The 21961-nt window shown below is 39.6% G+C and overlaps 1 protein-coding gene across 1 annotated transcript in view; it reads left to right on the top strand.

The window, feature by feature from the left end:
• Positions 1-21961, top strand: part of CTNNA1 (catenin alpha 1) — a 185816-nt gene that overhangs the window by 53667 nt on the left and 110188 nt on the right. Inside the window, exons 4-7 of the mRNA XM_057540325.1 lie at positions 8998-9164; positions 9704-9823; positions 18100-18369; positions 21178-21381. Of these exons, the coding sequence (XP_057396308.1) occupies positions 8998-9164; positions 9704-9823; positions 18100-18369; positions 21178-21381 (761 nt within the window). The remainder of the gene's footprint in view (positions 1-8997; positions 9165-9703; positions 9824-18099; positions 18370-21177; positions 21382-21961) is intronic.

Here is a 21961-nt window from a genome sequence, read left to right on the forward strand (position 1 = left end):
TTCATCAGTGATACTGGTCTGTAATTTTCTTTTTTTGTAGTATCTTTGCCTGGTTTTGGTATCAGGGTGATGGTGGCCTCATAGAATGAGTTTGGGAGTGTTCCTTCCTCTACAATTTTTTTGAGGAGTTTGAGAAGGATGGGTGTTAGCTCCTCTCTAAATGTTTGATAGAATTCACCTGTGACGCCATCTGGTCCTGGACTTTTGTTTGTTGGAAGATTTTTAATCACAGTTTCAATTTCATTACATGTGATTGGTCTGTTCATATTTTCTGTTTCTTCCTGGTTCAGTCTTGGAAGGTTATACCTTTCTAAGAATTTGTCCATTTCTTCCAGGTTGTCCATTTTATTGGCATAGAGTTGCTTGTAGTAGTCTCTTAGGATGCTTTGTATTTCTGCGGTGTCTGTTGTAACTTCTCCTTTTTCATTTCTAATTTTACTGATTTGAGTCCTCTCCCTGTTTTTCTTGATGAGTCTGGCTAATGGTTTATCAATTTTGTTTATCTTCTCAAAGAACCAGCTTTTGGTTTTATTGATCTTTGCTATTGTTTTCTTTGTTTCTATTTCATTTATTTCTGCTCTGATCTTTATGATTTCTTTCCTTCTAATAACCTTGGGTTTTGTTTGTTCTTCTTTCTCTAGTTCCTTTAGGTGTAGGGTTAGATTGTTTATTTGAGATGTTTGATGTTTCTTTAGGTAGGCTTGTATTGCTATAAACTTCCCTCTTAGAACTGCTTTTGTTGCATCCCATAGGTTTTGGATCATCGTGTTTTTGTTGTAATTTGTCTCTAGGTATTTTTTTATTTCCTCTTTGATTTCTTCAGTGATCTCTTGGCTATTTAGTAACGTATTGTTTAGCCTCCATGTGTTTGTGTTTTTAACGTTTTTTTCCCTATAATTGATTTCTAATATGACAGCGTTGTGGTCAGAAAAGATGCTTGATATGATTTCAGTTTTCTTAAATTTACTGAGGCTTGATTTGTGACCCAAGATGTGCTCTATCCTGGAGAATGTTCTGTGTGCACTTGAGAAGAAAGTGTAATCTGCTGTTTTTGGATGGAATGTCCTATAAATATCAGTTAAATCTATCGGGTCTATTGTGTCATTTAAAGCTTGTGTTTCCTTATTAATTTTCTGTTTGGATGATCTGTCCATTGGTGTAAGTGAGGTGTTAAAGTCCCCCACTATTATTGTGTTACTGTCGATTTCTTCTTTTATGGCTGTTAGCAGTTGCCTTATGTATTGAGGTGCTCCTGTGTTGGGTGCATATATGTTTATAATTGTTATATCTTCTTCTTGGATTGGTCCCTTGATCATTATGTAGTGTCCTTCCTTGTCTCTTGTACCATTCTTTATTTTAAAGTCTATTTTATCTGATACGAGTATAGCTACTCCAGCTTTCTTTTGATTTCCATTTGCATGGAATATCTTTTTCCATCCCCTCACTTTCATTCTGTATATGTCCCTAGGTCTGAAGTGGGTCTCTTGTAGACAGCATATATATGGGTCTTGTTTTTGTATCTATTCAGCAAGCCTGTGTCTTTTGGTTGGAGCATTTAATCCATTCACGTTTAAGGTAATTATAGATATGTATATTCCTATGACCATTTTCTTAATTGTTTTGGGTTTTTTTTTTAAAGAAATTCACGTTATTTATTTATTTATTTATTTATTTATTTATTTATGACTGTGTTGAGTCTTCGTTTCTGTGCGAGGGCTTTCCCCAGTTGCGGCAAGTGGGGACCACTCTTCATCATGGTGCGCGGGCCTCTCACCATCACGGCCTCTCTTGTTGCGGAGCACAGGCTCCAGACGCGCAGGCTCAGTAATTGTGGCTCACGGGCCCAGTTGCTCCGTGGCATGTGGGATCTTCCCAGACCAGGGCTCGAACCTGTGTCCCCTGCATTGGCAGGCAGATTCTCAACCACTGCGCCACCAGGGAAGCCCTTGGGTTTGTTTTTGTAGGTCCTTTTCCTGTCTTGTGTTTCCCACTTAGAGAAGTTCCTTTAGCATTTGTTGTAGAGCTGGTTGGTGGTGCTGAGTTCTCTTAGCTTTTGCTTGTCTGTAAAGCTTTTGATTTCTCCATCAAATCTGAATGAGATCCTTGCTGGGTAGAGTAATCTTTGTTGTAGGTTCTTCCCTTTCATCACTTTAAGTATATCGTGCCACTCCCTTCTGGCTTGTAGAGTTTCTGCTGTTAACCGTATGGGAGTTCCCTTGTAAGTTATTTGTCGTTTTTCCCTTGCTGCTTTCTATAATTTTTCTTTGTCTTTAATTTTTGCCAATTTGATTACTGTGTGTCTCAGCGTGTTTCTCCTTGGGTTTATCCTGTATGGGACTCTCTGCGGTTCCTGGACTTTGGTGGCTATTTCCTTTCCCGTGTTAGGGAAGTTTTCAACTATAATCTCTTCAAATATTTTCTCAGGTCCTTTCTCTCTCTCTTCTCCTTCTGGGACCCTTATCATGTGAATGTTGTTGTGTTTAATGTTGTCCCAGAGGTCTCTTAGGCTGTCTTCATTTCTTTTCATTCTTCTTTCTTCTGTTCTGCAGCAGTGAATTCCACCATTCTGTCTTCCAGGTCACTTATCCATACTTCTGCCTCAGTTATTCTACTATTGATTCCTTCTAGTGTAGTTTTCATTTCAGTTATTGTATTGTTCATCTCTGTTTGTTTGTTCTTTAATTCTTGTAGGTCTTTGTTAAACATTTCTTGCATCTTCTCGATCTTTGCCTCCATTCTTTTTCCAAGGTCCTGGATCATCTTCCCTATCATTATTCTGAATTCTTTTTCTGCAAGGTTGCCTATCTCCACTTCATTTAGTTGTTTTTTGGGGGTTTTATCTTGTTCCTTCATCTGGTACATAGCCCTCTGCCTTTTCATCTTGTCTGTCTTTCTGTGAATGTGGTTTTTGTTCCACATGCTGCAAGATTGTAGTTCTTCTTGCTTCTGCTCTCTGACCTCTGGTGGATGAGGCTATCTAAGAGGCATGCAAGTTTCCTGATGGGAGGGACTGGTGGTGGGTAGAGCTGGGTGGTGCTCTGGTGGGCAGAGCTCAGTAAAACTTTAATCTACTTGACTGCTGATGGGTGGGGCTGGGTTCCCTCGTGTTGGTTGTTTGGCTTGAGGCAACCCAACACTGGAGCCTACCTGGGCTCTTTCTTGGGGCTAATGGCGGACTCTGGGAGGGATCATGCCAAGGAGTAGTCCACAGAAGTTCTGCTGCCAGTGTCCTTGTCCTCACGGTGAGATGTAGCCACCCCCCCACCTCTGCAGGAGAACGTCCCACACTAGCAGGTAGGTCTGGTTCAGTCTCCCCTGGGGTCACTGCTCCTTCCCCTGGGTCCTGATGCGCACGTTACTTTGTGTGTGCCCTCCAAGAGTGGAGTCTCTGTTTTCCGCAGTCCTGTCGAAGTCCTGCAATCAAATCCTGGTAGCCTTCAAAGTCTGATTCTCTAGGAATTCCTCCTCCCGTGGCCGGACTCCCAGGTTGGGAAGCCTGACATGGGGCTCAGAACTTTCACTCCAGTGGATGGACTTCTGTGGTATAAGTGTTCTCCAGTGTGTGAGTCACCCACCCAGCAGTTATGGGATTTGATTTTATTGTGATTGTACTCCTCCTACTGTCTCATTGTGGCTTCTCCTTTGTCTTTGAATGTGGGGTATCTTTTTTAGTGAGTTCCAGTGTCTTCCTGTCAATGATTGTTCAGCAGTTAGTTGTGATTCTGGTGTTCTCACAAGAGGGAGTGAGTGCACGTCCTTCTATTCCGCCATCTTGAACCAATCTCCTTGCCTTCATTCTTGAATGATTACATTTAGTGATTTTGATATGCATTGCCCTTACAGCAAAGGAGGTTGAGCATCTTTTCATGTGCTTATTAGCCATTTATATGTCTTCTTTGGAGAGGTGTGGTATAATTCCTTTGCCTATTTTAAATTGGATTATTTGTCTTTTTATTGTTGGTTTTAAGACTTCTTTATATAATGTGGATAGTCGATCCTTATCAGATGTATGGTTTTCAAAAATTTTCTCCCATTCTGTGGGTCTTTTCATTTTCTTGATAGTGTCCTTAGAAGCACAAAAATTTAAAATTTTGATGATGTCCAGTTTTTATCTCTTTTTCTTTATATATGACACTTTAGGTGTTATAGCTAAGAAACCATTGCCTAATCAGAGTTCTTGAAGACTTTATCAATGTTTTCTTCTAAGTGTTTTATAATTGTAGCTCTTACATTTGGTTTTGATCTGTTTTGAAAGTATATGGCATGAGGTAGTGGTCCAACTTCATTGTTTTTCCTGTGGATATTCAGTTGTCCCAGCACTATTTGTTAAAAACACTGTTTTCCCCCTATTGAATGGTCTTGGCAGCCTTTTTGAAAATTAATTCACTGTATTTCTGGATTCTCAATTCTATTCCAGTGATTTATGTGTATATATTTGATTTTGTTGACCACTTTCCTTTGCAAATGCTTATCTTTTTGTTTTAGACAGTTTGTCAACTTGGGTCTCTTTGTTTCTCTTGTCACAGAGTCTTCTTTCCCTTACTCCTAAAGCCACAGTCTCAAGGGCTGCAGCTTTTTTTTTTTTTTTTGAAATCTTCCCCAGTTCATGTGCACACATATAGTATGCTCTGGCCCTCCTCTCCATCTCAGGACAGCTGTACCTTGAATCCTTTAAGTAATCTTCCACCATGCTTTCTTTTCCCTTATTATTATTATTTTTTTAGCCGTGCCACCCAGCTTGTGGGATCTTAGTTCCCCGACCAGGGATTGAACCCGGGCCCTTGGCAGTGAAAGCGTGGAGTCCTTAACCACTGGACTGCCAGGGAATTCCCTCCCTCCCTCTTAATAATCAAAGGTTATCATATCATTTGACCCCTGCATTTATAATTTACTACTGTTCTTTCCTGGGCTCTTACTGTGGCTTTCTGACCCATATCATTGGCCTGGTTTATTATATATGCTTTTGTTAGGTTGACCTTGATTTCCCTCTTTGGCTCAGGGATTCTTCTTTGTACTCTGTTTGTCCATGGCCTTTCTACCCATCATCATATCCACCCCCCCATCATCTGATGCTTGTACATCCTTTACTTCCAAGTTAGACTAGAGAACTCAGCCCTCAAACACGCCTTTTTATTGTATACCCAGCTTGTTAAGTGGTTCTAAGAACATAGGCATTAAGCATTACAAACCCACGGGCTTCCCTGGTGGCACAGTGGTTGAGAATCTGCCTGCCAGTGCAGGGGACACGGGTTCGAGCCCTGGTCTGGGAGGATCCCACATGCCGCGGAGCAGTTAGGCCCGTGAGCCACAAGTAGTGAGCCTGCGCGTCTGGAGCCTGTGCTCCGCAACAAGAGAGGCCGCGATGGTGACAGGCCCACGCACTGCGATGAGGAGTGGCCCCCGCTTGCCACAGCTGGAGAGAGCCCTCACACAGAAACGAAGACCCAACACAGCCAAAAATAAATAAATAAATAAACTACATTCCTTTAAAAAAAAAAAAAAGTAGGCAAACTGTTTAAAAAAAAACATTACAAATCCTGTCTCTCTCATTTACTATTAGGTGAAATAGTAACTAACTTAATCAAGTTAAGTTAGTTACTGTTAAGTTAGTTAACTTGTCTAAGCTTTAGTTATCTCTTTTGTAAAGAAGGGCTAATACCACCTACTTTCTAGTTGGTTCATAGGATTAAATAAAATATGCGTAGTGCCATGGAGTGGGCATTTAATAAATGTTAGATATTACTATGTTGCTGTTCCTTTTGCTTGAGGTGCCAGCTCCCTTAACTCTACTGCCCCAAGTTCTTCCTGTCCTTTGAGGGTAGAGTCCGTTTCAGAGCACCATGCCTTCAATAAAACTGTTGCTGGCATTTCACTTATACCCCAAACTGGTCATTAGCGCTTCCTTTTTTGACCCTATGCTACTTTGTGCCTTTCTTAAAGCTCGTATGTTAAAAATGCCACATAATTTCTGTATGATCACTTTCTTCTTTTCTGGTTTATAAACCATTTGAAAGCAGAGGTAGGTCTTGCTCAGCTTCATATCCCTGGCACTGGATTTATTTGTTTTAGTGTGTAATAAGCTCTCAGTGAATAGGTGGAATTCTTTTTATTGTATGAGGCCAATATTTCTTATTTAATGTCCCTTGCTTAAAATTAATATTAAGCAAATATCTTTTTTAAAAAAATTTATTTATTTATTTATTTATTTATTTATGGCTGTGTTGGGTCTTCGTTTCTATGCGAGGGCTTTCTCTAGTTGTGGCAAGTGGGGGCCAGTCTTCATCACGGTGCGCAGGCCTCTCACTATCGCGGCCTCTCTTGTTGCGGAGCACAGGCTCCAGACGCGCAGGCTCAGTAATTGTGGCTCACGGGCCTAACTGCTCCGCGGCATGTGGGATCTTCCCAGACCAGGGCTCAAACCCGTGTCCCCTGCATTGGCAGGCAGATTCTCAACCACTGCGCCACCAGGGAAGCCCAAATATCTTTTTTTGCAAGGCTTTAGAGACAACTTCTTACATGAGCAAATAACTTTTCCTGATATATTCCCATAGCACCTTGTCCACAGTGCTATTGTAATTTTGACTGCATTGTAATATTCCCTAATTTGTGGGCCCTTTGAGTACAGGCGCCTTGTCTTAATCAGCTTTTAATTGTTTGCTTGTCTGTCTTCCCACCTCCATAGAGCTCCATGAGGACATGGGCTGTTTCTTGAGCACTATATCGCTGGCCTTTAATGTATAGTGGGTGCTCAAATATTTGTTGAATAAATAAATGAATGGCTGAGCTCTGTCTTTTTAAGTACCATAAAATAACATTTTTGTTAAGTACCACATAATTGTCATATGTCTGTATCTTAGATCCAGGAAAACTTTTAACTATGAAATTCTTCATTGTGAGTTACTTCTGACCTGACAAATACGCAGAGCTTGTCTTTGCTCTTAATACTATATTGTGCTTCTTAGCCTAATTAATATATGAATCTGAGGGTGAATTTAACTTTTTCCCCCTAATCTCACAATTCTGCAACTAAATTTGATAGCTAGGAGAAATTTGGTAGGTCTCTTCAGGAGTAGCTAGGCTTCTGGGACTTCCCTGGAGGCACAGTGGTTAAGAATCTGCCTGCCAATGCAGGGGACACGGGTTCGATCCCTGGTCCGGGAAGATCCCACATGCCGTGGAGCAACTAAGCCTGTGCACCACAACTACTGAGGCTGCACTCTAGAGCCCGCGAACCACAACTGCTGAAGCCTGTGTGCCTAGAACCAGTGCTCTGCAACAAGAGAAGCCACTGCAGTGAGAAGCCCGCGCACTGCAACGAAGAGTAGCCCCCTGCTTGCCACAACTAAAGAAAGCCTGCACACAGCAACGAAGATCCAACGTAGCCCAAAATAAACAAATTAAAAAAAGAAGTAGCTAGGCTTCTTGATAGTGCACTTTTTTTACATTTGTGGAAGAGATGAGAGAGTGAATAGCCTTTAGGCTTTAATATGAAGTGAACATGTTCAGCCAAGGGAGGGAGTAATTTTCCAGGAATCCAAAGATAGTCACCATAGAGGCACTGTCAGTATAACTGGTGGAACAGACATAGCCCTGGCCCTACAGTTGCTTTCAGCTATAAGAAAAGAGAAACAATAGGCACCTTAAATGATTATTATTAGAAACATATAACAAAAAAGTATAAGTTATTTTACAAGTTTCTAGGAAATGTTATAAGTAACTTCTTAGCATTGTTGAAGCTGGGATTGTATAAATTGGATATTCCTAATAACTATAGTAAAATGTATGTTTTTAGCCTAATTTTAAAAATTATGGATATAATACCTGTTATAGAAAATGTTTTCATAAGTACAGAATAATGTAAAGAGTCAGATTGTAACCTAGTATAACTATTATTTGTCTTTTTAAAAAAAATTATTTATTTTATTTATTTATTTTATTTTTTTTTGGCTGCATCGGGTCTTAGTTGCTGCACGCTGGTTCTTCGTTGAGGCATGCGGATCTTTCGTTGTGGCCCATGGGCTTCTCTCAAGTTGTGGTGTGCGGGTTTTCTCTCTCTAGTTGTGGCGTGTGGGCTCCAGGGCACTTGGGCTCTGTGGTTTGTGGCACTTGGGCTCTCTTGTTGAGGCGCTTGAGCTCAATAGTTGTGGCGCATGGGCTCAGTTGCCCCACGGCATGTGGGATCTCAGTTCCCCGACCAGGGATCAAACCCACGTCCCCTGCATTGGAAGGCAGATTCTTTACCCCTGGACCACCAGGGAAGTCCCGATTTGTCTTTTGACTCCAGTCTTTTCTGTGTTTTTTTAAACACAGTTTACATACATTTATCATTTCATCTTTTTTTTTCTGCTTAAGGTTTCATCATAAGCTTTAACATTTTTTTCCATATATGTGTTAATATTTGCATAATAGTCAATTGTAGGCTTTACCATAATTTACTTAACTAGATGCTTGGTTGAGCATTTGAGCTGTTGGAAGTGTTTTGCTATGAGGAAAATGAATGAGTCAGTGACTGAACATACCAGTGAGTTTCTGTTTGAGCTGTATGCATTAGGTAGTTGTGATGGTTAATGAAGTATGATGGTCCTACATAATGGTTGCTGTGTTTCTGTATCATTCTGTGGATGTGAGGGTAGACTGCATTAGATCCACTTTTTTCTCCCATTCAAATCTTGAATTTTTTTTTTTCCATTAGGATACATATAATGGTCCTTCTTGGAAAGGAGTATTATTAGATCAATGGAAAGAAGTATTTTTAAGGCTCTTGATACATAGTGCTAAATCACTTTCTAGATATTGTGCTTTTACCAGGAATGTATGAAGGTGCTTTTCTTAGGGACAGCTAGAAAACAAAAAAAAGAAAAAACAACAAAAATAAAAATCCTTAAACTAAATTCTGCACATGAAATATACAAAGTTTGAATTATTTTCATTTTTTTAAAATGTAGACCAGTTATTTGGTTCATTCTGCTGAGTTTGTTTTTCTATTCTGTAAAACAGGTGATTTGATGAAGAGTGCTGCTGGCGAGTTTGCGGATGATCCCTGCTCTTCTGTGAAGCGTGGCAACATGGTTCGGGCAGCTCGAGCTTTGCTCTCTGCTGTTACCCGGCTGCTTATTTTGGCTGACATGGCAGATGTCTACAAATTACTTGTTCAGCTGAAAGTTGTAAGTATAGGCCTACGTCTGTAATTTGTTCTGTCACAGCGAGGCTGCTGCTGGCCATACTTAGTTCAACATTTCTTAGGGTTTGGTTTGGTTTTGAACTTGGTTTACCTAAATGGACCAGGAATGTTTTTAATTTCCACTCACTCCTCTGTTCCAAGTGAACATCATACTGGCTCTGCTGTGAACCTGTGTTGTCTTTGTTCTAATAAAGAATTTGCAGAAAAGGTTTTGTTTTGACTCCTTCCCTTTTTGTGGTAGTGATTAAACATTTCCTTGTACTGGTAGAGTTCCAGAGTTGAGAAATCAAGATATGTTAAATTGTATCCTTTTAGATGGAAGTCACAATAATGCTGTCCTTCCCCACCTCCCATAAAACTCCCATGTAGTAGCTGCTTAAATGTTTGAGGGCCACATAAATTGAAGAGGAAGTTTGGATTGCTATGTGAGTAGCTGTCGAAAGGAATAAAAAATTCTAGATCTTCTTTATGTACAGACTTGTATTGTTGAGAATTTTTCTTTTGGGGGGGTGTGTTTTATAGGTAGAAGACGGTATCTTGAAACTGAGGAATGCTGGCACTGAACAGGACTTGGGAATACAATATAAGGCCCTGAAACCTGAAGTGGATAAGCTGAACATTATGGCAGCCAAAAGACAACAGGTACAACCATGATTTGGGGATACTTTAAGTTGTTTGTATTATTACCTAGTGGGAAAAATAGATTTTACTTAAGTTTTCAAAAGGTACCATTATCTTCCTCTACTAATATAGTTCCATTAAAATATTAAGTTTATGATGTGTCCTTTCAGTATTGTTAATAAAGTTAGAATTAAGTTGTATTCATGTTTTGCTCCTATTTTGATTCCTGTGAAAATTTTACTTTAGGTAGCTTAGCAGTTTGTGATAGTGTCTGGAGAAGTGATAGGCTTTTGTTCTGTGTGTTTAAGGATGAACTTGAGTTGGTGGTGGAGTTGAATTCAAACTTTTAAAAACCTTAAACCAGTCAAAACATACTGGAATTACTTCTATACCAGAAAGTACCTCCCCCTCCATATTTTGTAACTTTTAAAGTGTTTCTTACCATTCATTATTAGTAGTTTTCATAGTGTTAGGAATTTGTGTTGTGTGGTATGTGGATCAGTGTTCTTATTTTTCCAGCCTTTGCTAGCCCTTTGGCATTTTGCTGTTGGGGTGCTTGAAGTCTTCCCTGTGCCGTTCCTGGATGCTGTGTGTTAGATGTGTGTTCCTTAGGGGGGATGCATGTGTCACCATCCAGCTCTTATAATTTCCATAGTCCTGGTCAAGCTTGTGCTATTCTTATTTTTAAAGAGCGCTGAGAAGATGAAATTTTTTTTTAAATTAATTAATTAATTTTTGGCTGCGTTGGGTCTTCGTTGCTGTGCGTGGGCTTTCTCTAGTTGCAGCGAGCAGGGGCTACTCTTCGTTGTGGTGCACGGGCTTCTTTTGTTGCGGAGCACGGGCTCTAGGCACACGGGCTTCAGTAGTTGTGCCGCGCAGGCTCAGTAGTTGTGGCTCACGGGCTTAGTTGCTCCGCAGCATGTAGGATCTTCCTGGACCAGGGCTCGAACCCATGTCCCCTGCATTGGCAGGAGAATTCTTAACCACTGCGCCACCAGGGAAGTCCCGAATTCTTATTATTGTTAGCCAATACCTGTGTTGGTTAAAATATTTTATGCTGCAGTTTACAGAAAACCCAGCTCCAAAACTGCTTGAACATTGAGGGGTTTATATTCTCACTAATTAGAAGCCCCAAGTTAGGTTAAGTGACTTCAGGGTTGTTAAATGTAAAGGCTTTGCAGTATCATCAAGGATTCAGTTTCTTGACATTTTCCAGCACTGCCATCTTCAGTGTGCCTGGCACTGGATGGCTGTGGAAGCTCTAGGTATGACATTTGCACGCATCAATATGTCCAGTGAGGAAAAAAAAGGACTGTTTCTTCCATATGTCTCATGTTATAAGCAAATGATCTAGAAGCCTCTAACAGATTTGCCCTGAATATGGATTGTATGACATACCCATTCCTTACTAATCATTGGTAAGGGGAAAGCAGTTAACTCTATCTGACTCAGAGTAATGAAGATCTGCCTTCTTGTCTGTGACAGGGGTAGCCTTCCTGAGAATAGGAACATGCAGCAAGAACTCTGACAGGCATGAGGAACATGGGGTCAATACTGTAAATGTCCAATATATGACGGCCTCAGCTTTGGAGACTTCAGCTTTCATTTGGTTACATTTACATTAGTACAAAATTCTACCCCACAGGGTTTAGAGAATTAAATTAAAGAATGTGTGTGAAGTATTTAATATAGTGCCAGACACTCAATAGGCCCTCAGCAGTGGGCAGTTGGTGAATAGTAGTTATTGCTCATATTTTAAGCTGTAAGATGTGATCAGACTGAATCTGTACATATGAGATCCTGGTTTTACATTTCCAGTACTTTCACATGATAATATAGCTAGATTTGTTGTATTGCCTGAGTAATTTAGTTAGTGTAGGCTCAGTGTGCTTTTATCATTTGTCCTTGTGTTGGCTTATGTTCCATCACATAAATCACAAGTAGTTTTTTCTTTTTGAATTTTTGAATTTTATTTATTTTTTTATACAGCAGGTTCTTATTAGGTATCCATTTTATACATATTAGTGTATATATGTCAATCCCAATCTCCCAATTCATCACACCCCCCCCCCCCCCGCCACTTCTCCCCCTTGGTGTCCACACGTTTGATCTCTACATCTGTGTCTCTATTTCTGCCCTGCAAACTGGTTCATCTGTACCATTTTTCTAGGTTCCACATACATGCGTTAATATATGATATTTGTTTTTCTCTTTCCGACTTACTTCACTCTGTATGACAGTCTCTAGATCCACCCACGTCTCTACAAATGACCCAATTTCATTCCTTTGTATGGCTGAGTAATAGTCCATTGTATATATGTACCACATCTTCTTTATTCATTCGTTTGTCGATGGGCATTTAGGTTGCTTTCATGACCTGGCTATTGTAAATAGTGCTGCAATGAACATTGGGGTGCATGTGTCTTTTTGAATTATGGTTTTCTCTGGGTATATGCCCAGTAGTGGGATTGCTGGGTCATATGGTAATTACGTTTTTAGTTTTTTAAGGAACGTCCATACTGTTCTCCATAGTGGCTGTATCAATTTACATTCCCACCAATAGTGCAAGAGAGTTTTTTTCTTTTTGCTGGGGCTGATTGTTCCTAAGAAGAACTTGTTGTATGATAGTATGGTAATTTTATAAATATGGCAAGCTGGCCAAATTATGTTCACAATTTATTTTACTTAACATTCTTGATATAAGTTCTCTTTTGGATATGTGAAATGAATGTTAGTTATATTTAAAAAATAAAGTTTGGTGAATAGTCTTACTGTCTTAAAACCTAGTTTGATTTTGACTTATGAAGACTTACTATTATTTGAGGAAAGTGATAACATTTAGACTGACACTATTGCATATCTTTGCAAAATGGTGGAATGAGTAAATTGATGATTTTCTTGAGATAAACACAATAATAGTCCAGAATTTTGTATGCTACTGGAGAAACTTACTGGAAAGTAATGCTGCCTCAGTTTTAATTCTGTGTGCCATGAATCCATGAAGAGTTCCTTCATAATCCCTGATGTATTTAAAAAAAAAAAAAGGAGTGAATTTCAAACATTTCTCCAAAATAAGATGTCATAAAAATCTTGAAATTATTAGTTAACATGTCAGATGATCTTCTGTAGCACCTCCATGTCTGTTTTCTGCCCTTGGTCACCCTGCTCTCTGCCCCAGGGACCTGACCTGTCTGGACTGCATCCAGGGGCTTCTTTGCCCTCTGGCTTCTGGTTGGGTTGGCCACTGGGAGCGCCATTAGGAGATCAGAGGACAGTGAGGATAGGGTTTTACCCCTCCCTGCTGGTTGCCCTGGGTTGCTAAAAGTCATAGCCTCTCTTGGGTGGTATTCTCCCCACACCTCACTTCCTGGGTTCTAGTAACTGCTGCCTCGTTTTGTCTCTTTGGGCCTAAGTGCCCTAATAGCCTGTGGTTTTCTTGTACTTTGCCCATACCTTTTGTAGCATAGTCCCTAAACCATCTTTGAATTGCCCAGTTTGTTTGATTTTACCATCTGTTTTCTGCTGGTATCTTTTTTTAAAAAAAAATTTTATTTATTTATTTGTTTGTTTGTTTGCCTGTGTTGGGTCTTAGTTGCTGCACTCGGGCTCTCTAGTTGTGGTGCATAGGCTTAGTTGCCCCGCGACATGTGGGATCTTCGTTCCCAGACCAGGGATTGAACCCGCGTCCCCTGCATTGGAAGGTGGATTCTTAACCATTGGACCACCAGGGAAGTCCCTCTGCTATCTTGAATGATACATTTTAAAGTTTGTCTTGGGTTTGTAGTGTGTCATGGTCATTTATAGTTTTCCTTGGACCTAATTCTTTAACCTTTAGCCTTTAGCCTTAGCCTCCTACAGTAGAATTTGTTGAATAGGCTGGCTGTGGGTGCCTGTGTGCCTTCTGATCGTAAAATGACTTTTTATAGGGCCTGGGCCTTGGTGTATATTTCTATAAACTAGTGCTTTTTTTGGGAATTAAACTCAACTCATTTTATCCTAAAGTACCAGCCTGGTGGAAACTTCATTCTCCCTTTTAGATACTGCCCATTGGCCTCCTTCAGTTACTGGTCACAATTTTCCACATGTGTTTTCTGGCAGAATTCCTCTACTGCTGTATGCTTAGTACCCTGGACTGTTTTCACCTTTGACCTTTCCTTCTCTTCCCAGGTGTGGTATGTAATAATTTACCTCCTCATCAAGCCTTTTATATTTGCAGGCAGCCCTAGTCCAGAAAAAGGGTGTTTCCTCAAGAGCAGTATTTGGATGTGATGTGTGTACTTGGATGCTTTAGCCTCCCTTGTACCATTTAAGCAGCAGTCACCCAGTGAGGAAATGTTGAACCTTATGAGATCTACAGGCACTCTGGGATTTACCTATTTGTCTCTAAGGTTTTTCTGGAACGTGGCGTGGGGGTGAGGATGTTGCTGAAAATAATAATGAATAACTTTAAAAAGGTGTTTACTATGTGCTAAACACTGTTACAGTTCCTTGATAGACACGAATTTGTTTAATTTTTACAAAAACAGTATAAGGTAGATCCTATAATTGATCAGATATTAGTTTTTATAGGTGAAGGAACTGTATGTAGCATAGAGAGGTTAAGTAATTTGGCATGGACATTCATCTAGTAAGTGGTGGAGCCAGGTTTTGAACCTAGGCTTGTCTGGCTCCAGAGGACAGGGATTTTGTTTAAACTGCTACTATAATCCCTAATGCCTAGAACATGGCCTAGATACAGTAGTGTTCAATAAATATTTGTTTAACTAAAGAGAGAATAACCCATTTTGCTGTACTGCAGATCCATCCTGGAATGGGATTCTGTGTGTGGCCATAATCTGTTACTTTCTTGGGCTAGAATATTATTTGCTGACTAGAAGTTTTGAATTTCTATTAGGCTGCAGGCTCTTATTTGACTGTAAGGGTGAAATAGATGGCAGAGGTAAGGATCTGCCAGCATCCACCCTGGTTCCTGTGAAGAGGACTACCTCTGCCTTACATTGTCAACTCTGCCTCCCTAATATGCTAAAGATGGAATACTTTGATGTTTACATTCTACCCACCCAGGTACATGAGCTTGTTGAAATAGGTTTGGTAAAAATGTCGTGCTTCTTCCCTAGTCTGTGAAGTCTTTCATGATTATTTTTCTGAAAGCCTGAATAGACAAATTGGTAATGGATAGTACTGCCACTGTTTTATGTGTAAATCACCTATACTGGATGGGTTTGACCATGGACCATTTCTTTAAGTATAGTCATTTGAATCCAAGAGAAGACATGTGATCAAAAGTATCAATGGGGGCTTCCCTAGCAGTCCAGTGGTTAAGACTCTGGGGGGGTCACGGAGTTCGATCCCTGGTTGGGGAACTAAGATTCTGTATCCTGTGCGGTGTGGCCAAAAAAAAAAGTATCTATGGCTACAGTTTCATATTGTTAAGAGGGACATGAGAGGAAACTTTCACTTGAATTTCCAGGTCTTGGTTAGAAAGTGTTATGGATTGCTTAGAATTTAGCTTCTGTTTCTTGGTCACTGCATGTGATAGTTGGTTCAAATTATGTTGAAAGGGGTCATTTCCACTTTATGTTTTCTGTTTGTTCCTGAGTCTGTTTGAAATATAACTGGATTGGTCAAATTGGTGAATCATGAAGGCTAAAGTAGACCAAGGAACTCTATAATTTTCTAAGTAATCTATTACACTGCTTAATAGCTCACTTTTTTTCATTAATCTGGGTTACTTATCAGGACTATATATCTTGAAAAGAATTCTTATGATTGATCATTATTATAGTAAGGAGTGCTGCCTTGTGATAGTGTCTATTTTCCTATCTTAACAAAACCTAGTTTCTTTGTCCTACGGCAAAAGCAATTCTAAAGCGAGAAAATAGAACACCTTAGCAGTTAGGACAAACGATGGTGGCTGTCATTTTCATCATAGATTAAAATATATCCCCCATACTTGTAAAAAAGAAGTCTATCAAAGATACATTGTGATGAGGGCAAGACATTTAGAAAATGCCACACAGAACATGTACACTAGCTGCTTACGCATAATGGTGAGCCCTAGACCTTTGTCATAGTTTGAGTCTTGAAATGATCATTGACTCTCTAAATCCATGGGGTCCTATTTCTGAGTATTGAACCTGATGTAGTCTTTGGAAAAGTAGGAGTTTATCATACCAGGCCAGGCAGTGGCTTTAGGAAACTCAGATGTTGAATAGTAATTTTGACACCTATTATAACTTTAGGTGACCACAAGTGTCTTTGCTAACCTTTACAAGAGGCTGTACTGATATCTAGGTTATAGATACTTAGGAAGAATGCCAAAGTTGATTGCAAAACATTTTATAAAACAAAGGACAGGGCTTCCCTGGTGGCGCAGTGGTTGAGAATCTGCCTGCTAATGCAGGGGACATGGGTTCGAGCCCTGGTCTGGGAAGATCCCACATGCCGCGGAGCAGCTAGGCCCGTGAGCCACAACTACTGAGCCTGCGGTCTGGAGCCTGTGCTCCGCAGCAAGAGAGGCCATGATAGTGAGAGGCCCGCGCACCGCGATGAAGAGTGGCCCCCGCTCGCCGCAACTAGAGAAAGCCCTAGCACAGAAACGAAGACCCAACACAGCCATAAATAATAAATAAATAAATAAAATTTAAAAAAAAAAGAAAAAAAAACAAAGGACATTATTAAGTGCTTAAAGGCAAATGCCTCCTTAGAAAACTTAAAAGTCCCTGAGGTTGTGGTGAGGGCAAGACATTTAGAAAATGCCATACAGAACACGTGCACCAGCTGTTTAAGCATAATGGTGAGCCTCAACCCCCTGTCATAGCTTGAGTCTTGAAATGATCACTGATTCTCAAAATCCACAGGGTCCTGTTTATGAATACTTAGCCTAATGTACGGTGCTACAGGGCATTTGGAGTGCTGTGCGCTATTGCTTGCAAATTCAGATTCCAAATGAGAAAAGAATTCTAGGAGGAAAAGTAAGCTGTCATATTATACAAGGTTTGAATAAAGATGCAAACCTAAAACATATAGTGAGATGAAGTTTCAGGAAAAGGGAGGAGGTTTGGTGTTCTAATGCTTAATTAGGAACTCATTTAGAAAGATGAGCCATTAAACAGCTGTCAGACTTTAAGTTGAGTAATTGACTTTGGCCTTTCTAAGTCAGTTTTCTCTTACTGTTTGCACATGTAATACTCATTTTAAAAACATTTAAATTTGTACTCTAGGATTCAGTTGGTGACATTAACATTGAAATTCTAGGATCACACGTAAAATAGAGTTGGAACAGTTGGTGGTCAGTTATGGTTATCACTTATATTTCTCTTCTGTGGTGGCAATCCACATTTACCGAAGACTTAGTTTTCTCTGAGTAATTGCAGTAACATAGGGGAACCAGAAATACCCCCTTTCCATCTTGCTTATTATTGGTATCACTTAATTGTCACTTAGCATATTTACCCAGTTTAGCAAGTAGATGCTGGTAGTTGAAACCATGTTAGGAACCTCAAATCCTTTTAACTCTGAATTATAACTATGGAGTAGAGGAAATTGAAAAAGGACAGTTTCACCTAAGACTACATGTCTATAGAGTATTACAGTGAAATACAAACCTTTTGGATTAAAGTCATGGAGTCCCTGAGCCTCAGCTTTATGCCTTAATAATCCAGGTCCTAAGGTGGTCTTTGGGATGGTGGAGGGGAGATGTTCTGTACTTGGGAGAACAGCCTGCCACATCCTCACCTGGCTGGTTTGCGTAGTTTGTGTACACTTGTGGTATCCCATCCCAAATTTCACAAAAATCTTTCAGTGAACTTTTATAAGTTAATAAACAAGAAATCCTCTTAATAAGTTTTAGTGTGTTTAAATGTGTCTCTGATTTTTCTATTTTGGTTGGAATAGGTACATCCATCTTTATAAAGTTGTAATCAAGATGCTAGTCAGTTTTATGTTTTGTTTTTTATATAGTGCTGTTCTAGATGCTTTACATGCATTGTTCCATTTAATCCTCAATTGTAAGAGAGGTAATATTATTGCTCCTATTTTACAGAAGGTGAAACTGAGCGTGGAGAGTTTAAATAGGATCATAATAGTAAAAATTAGAGCTGGAGATTCAAATTCAGGTCTGTGTGTTTTGGAAAAGTTTGAACTCTCACCTACTAAGCCATACTGCCTCTTTTGTGATGAACTTTCAAGCCAGACTGTTAATGAAAATATTGTCTAATTAGTAGAAATTCTAACTTTTCAGAATTCACTGACAAATTTTTATGAGTAGAACCCATATTCTTGTTTTACTCTTGTAGGAACTGAAAGATATGGGCCATCGTGATCAGATGGCTGCAGCCAGAGGAATCCTGCAGAAAAACATTCCAATCCTCTATACTGCATCCCAGGCATGCCTACAGCACCCTGATGTCGCAGCCTATAAGGCCAACAGAGACCTGATATACAAGCAGCTGCAGCAGGCGGTCACAGGCATTTCTAATGCAGCCCAGGCTACTGCATCAGATGATGCCTCCCAGCACCAGGGTGGAGGAGGAGGAGAGCTGGCATATGCCCTCAATAACTTTGATGTAAGTTATACTTGGGAGGAGACTACAGGCTCTGGACCATCCCTCAAAGTTAACAGTTTTCTGGGGAAATGTGATCAAGGTTTCTCATGAAAGCTCAATTTCTACTTAGATTTGTAGTCTAAGTTGAAAGAAATTTTATAAACCATCAGTCTACTTGATCTTGACTTGGCCTAAAACATTTATCTTTTCTTCCCTCGCCCCTTCCCTCTCCCCTTCCTCTTCCTCTTCCCCTTCCCCTCTCTTTTCTTTTTTAGTTTTAAGCTTCTGAATTCTGTTATGCAACTTGTGTTTCCTATGAGGTCATTCTTTAGTGAAGCTATGAATTTGGTTCATTTCAATCAAGACTTTAACCTTTTGGTAGATATGAAGCTATGGGAGATACAGAGGCAAAGTGCGCTTAGGCTCTGCCCTCCAGGGGCTCACAGTCAGTGAGAGATACAGACACATCATAAGTGACTACAGCAGAAGTGCTGTCATCTTAATCTGACTTGTCTGACTAGATACACTTCTCTTCTCAATGACTAAATAATAGACAAAAAATTTAATCAAGTGGAAGCAAATTTAGGATTAAAATACTTCCTTAGCATAATGCCATATAATTACCTTTTATAGATGATGCCCCAGATCTGTTGTGTGTATATATTCTGTGTACACACTATCCTGTGTATCAACTTTTTTTTTTTTTTTTTTTTTAGTTTATTTATTATTTATGGCTGTGTTGGGTCTTCGTTTCTGTGCGAGGGCTTTCTGTAGTTGCGGCAAGTGGGGGCCACTCTTAATCGCGGTGCGCGGGCCTCTCATTATCGCGGCCTCTCTTGTTGCGGAGCACAGGCTCCAGATGTGCAGGCTCAGTAATTGTGGCTCACGGGCTTAGTTGCTCCGCGGCATATGGGATCCTCCCGGACCAGGGCTCGAACCCGTGTCCCCTGCATTGGCAGGCAGACTCTCAACCACTGCGCCACCAGGGAAGCCCTGTGTATCAACTTTAATCTTAATTTTTTGTGTTTTATGGTTTTATGGTTTTAAATTCCTACCCACAATGCCTCATGGCTTCCAGTAGATGGCAGCAGTTTAAGATTTTTTTAAGTGGTTTTTTTTGTTGTTGTTGTTGTTTTAAACCAACTGTTATGTTGTTATTATTTTTTAATTAACATAAGGGAAAATTGCCTTCCAGGTGACCAGCATCCTTTCATTAGCAGGAGTGCTTTGAGGTATAGAATCAATATAATGGAGTGCATTTTAACAGTTTTTTCTGGTCTTTTCTTTTCTTTCCTTTGTCTCACCCCTTTACTTTGTCTTGGGTAAAGATAGTGTTAAGCCTAAAGACCACGATGTTAAAACTGAATTTTTACCCTGGAGCCTTAAACATTAAATGACTTTATGGCAAACTCTTAAGATATATCTTACAATTAACTGGCACTATTGTTTTTCCCCTTCAAATTTGGCAGTATTAGGTACTGGCCTCATTCAAGGCAGTACAGATTACATTTTGCCGTAAGTTGAGTAATATCTATCAGAGGTCCCTTAACCTCTTAAGGCTACAGTGAAACTTCATTCATAAAATGACAAGGTTGGACTAAATGCTTACAGGTCTGTTGAAGTTCTATGACTCTATGTTAAAATTCTATGACCATGAATTCTTCATACCTGTTGGTCATTGTGAAGAAGTTGTGTATTCAGTTTTGACCAGAGAAATACTGCAGTAACTTAATCTGGTAAAAAAAAATAATCAGCTAAAATGTAGGTTAATAATAAACCGAAGGAATTGTATGTTTAGTTTTGAAACTGACAGTTCTTTGGAAGGGAAAGAAGACGTGTACTTATTGGAAAAGGGCAAGCTTTTTTTAGAGAAAAAACTTGGCATTTAAACTGAGATCAATAAGAACATAGTTCGTATAAAGAAAAATTAAAGGCAAAATATTTGTACAGACATTTATTGGTGTAAGGATAAATTGTATCAAGTGGAGAAGTTTGAGGAAGGCCAGTAGATCTTGTCCTGGGGGTGTTGATGTTTGACCTAGTACCTGTAGCTTACTTGTGACCTGACCTCACTCATCAGTGGTAAAGCTGGATTTAAGTGGAGTCAGGGGAGTGAAGGGAAGACAGAGGAAGGATTTATTCTTTTGCGGGCAGTTGTATCTCAGAGAGTGGCTTTGTTGGGACAGATTGTTGTCATCTCTTACAGAATACCTGGAAGTCTTTCAGCAAAGAAAGTCTCTAGTTTGGAATTAACAGGATAAATTTGAGACTGAATTTTTATAAGCTTTAATGAAATGTATAAGATAAAGAAAATTGAAATTGATTATAAACTCATTCCTTTCTGAAACTTTGAAGACAGAAGTCAATGTTTTGTTTTTATTTATTTTTTGTGGTCAAACAGTTCTGCTAATGTCGTGTATCAGTTTTATTCTCTGTACATAGAAAAGAACAAGAGTGCTAATGTTTATTTTCCTTGTAATTCTCATTTGGTAACTTACTATTACTGCATAGGCTGACCTTTAGATGTTCAGATTAAGTAACGTGAACATGATTTTTATGCCGACATATTTCTGTTTGCATTTGTGGTGTCATACCTTATTCAGGCCCCATTCTGCTGGATAGTATTGCTTCCAGCGTCTTCTTTGAGAAGTAATCCTCCATAAGCCAACTTGTGTGGGATGCCCCTCAACTGCCAAGAAGTATAACTTTGTTTCAGGCATTGAAATTTTTATGTTATATATTGGTGTTCCTAATCAATACTTTCCTCACCTTCTTGAATAGTGGAGGGAATAGAGATTACACTAGCATTCAATAATGCTTCCTTTGCAGAAACAAATCATTGTGGACCCCTTGAGCTTCAGCGAGGAGCGCTTTAGGCCTTCCCTGGAGGAGCGCCTGGAAAGCATCATTAGTGGGGCTGCCCTGATGGCTGATTCATCGTGCACACGTGATGACCGGCGTGAGAGAATCGTGGCAGAGTGTAATGCTGTCCGCCAGGCCTTGCAGGACCTGCTCTCGGAGTACATGGGCAACGTGAGTAAGAGGAATTTTCTATAGCAGATGTTGGATCTGAGGTGTTTTTCAGAACTTTTCTTTGAAGTAACAGGAGTTTTCCATGATAATTGTTGGGTCTTAACTATACATGTTAAGAGGTGTTTTAACTATACATGTTTTAACTATACATGTCAAATATGTTTTAACTACATATGTCAAATATGTTTTTAGCTTCTTGACTCTTGGGTGGAGTAAAATTTTTCGAGGAATGGATAAATGGCTTTCTGTAGTGCCCCCTTTCTGCCCAACTTGTTGGTGTGAAAAATTTTAAACTTATAGAAATCATATAATGAACACCCATCTACCCTTTATCTAGATTCACCAATTAACATGTAAATACATGTGCATGTTTGTGTGTATAAATATATGCGTGTATATGTATATATACACATATACAACCTTTTTTATTTTTATGAAACATTTGAAAGTAAGTTGCAGACATTGTATTGCTTCGCCTCTAAATATTTCAGCATGTGTCTACTAGGGATAGTAACCTTCAATACCCCTAAAATTCCATTATCACATGTAGGTGGCCATCTAATTTTGGGTAAAAGGGAAT

This window comes from Balaenoptera acutorostrata, chromosome 2, assembly GCF_949987535.1.
Source record: "Balaenoptera acutorostrata chromosome 2, mBalAcu1.1, whole genome shotgun sequence".
NCBI classification, from domain to species: Eukaryota; Metazoa; Chordata; class Mammalia; order Artiodactyla; family Balaenopteridae; genus Balaenoptera; species Balaenoptera acutorostrata.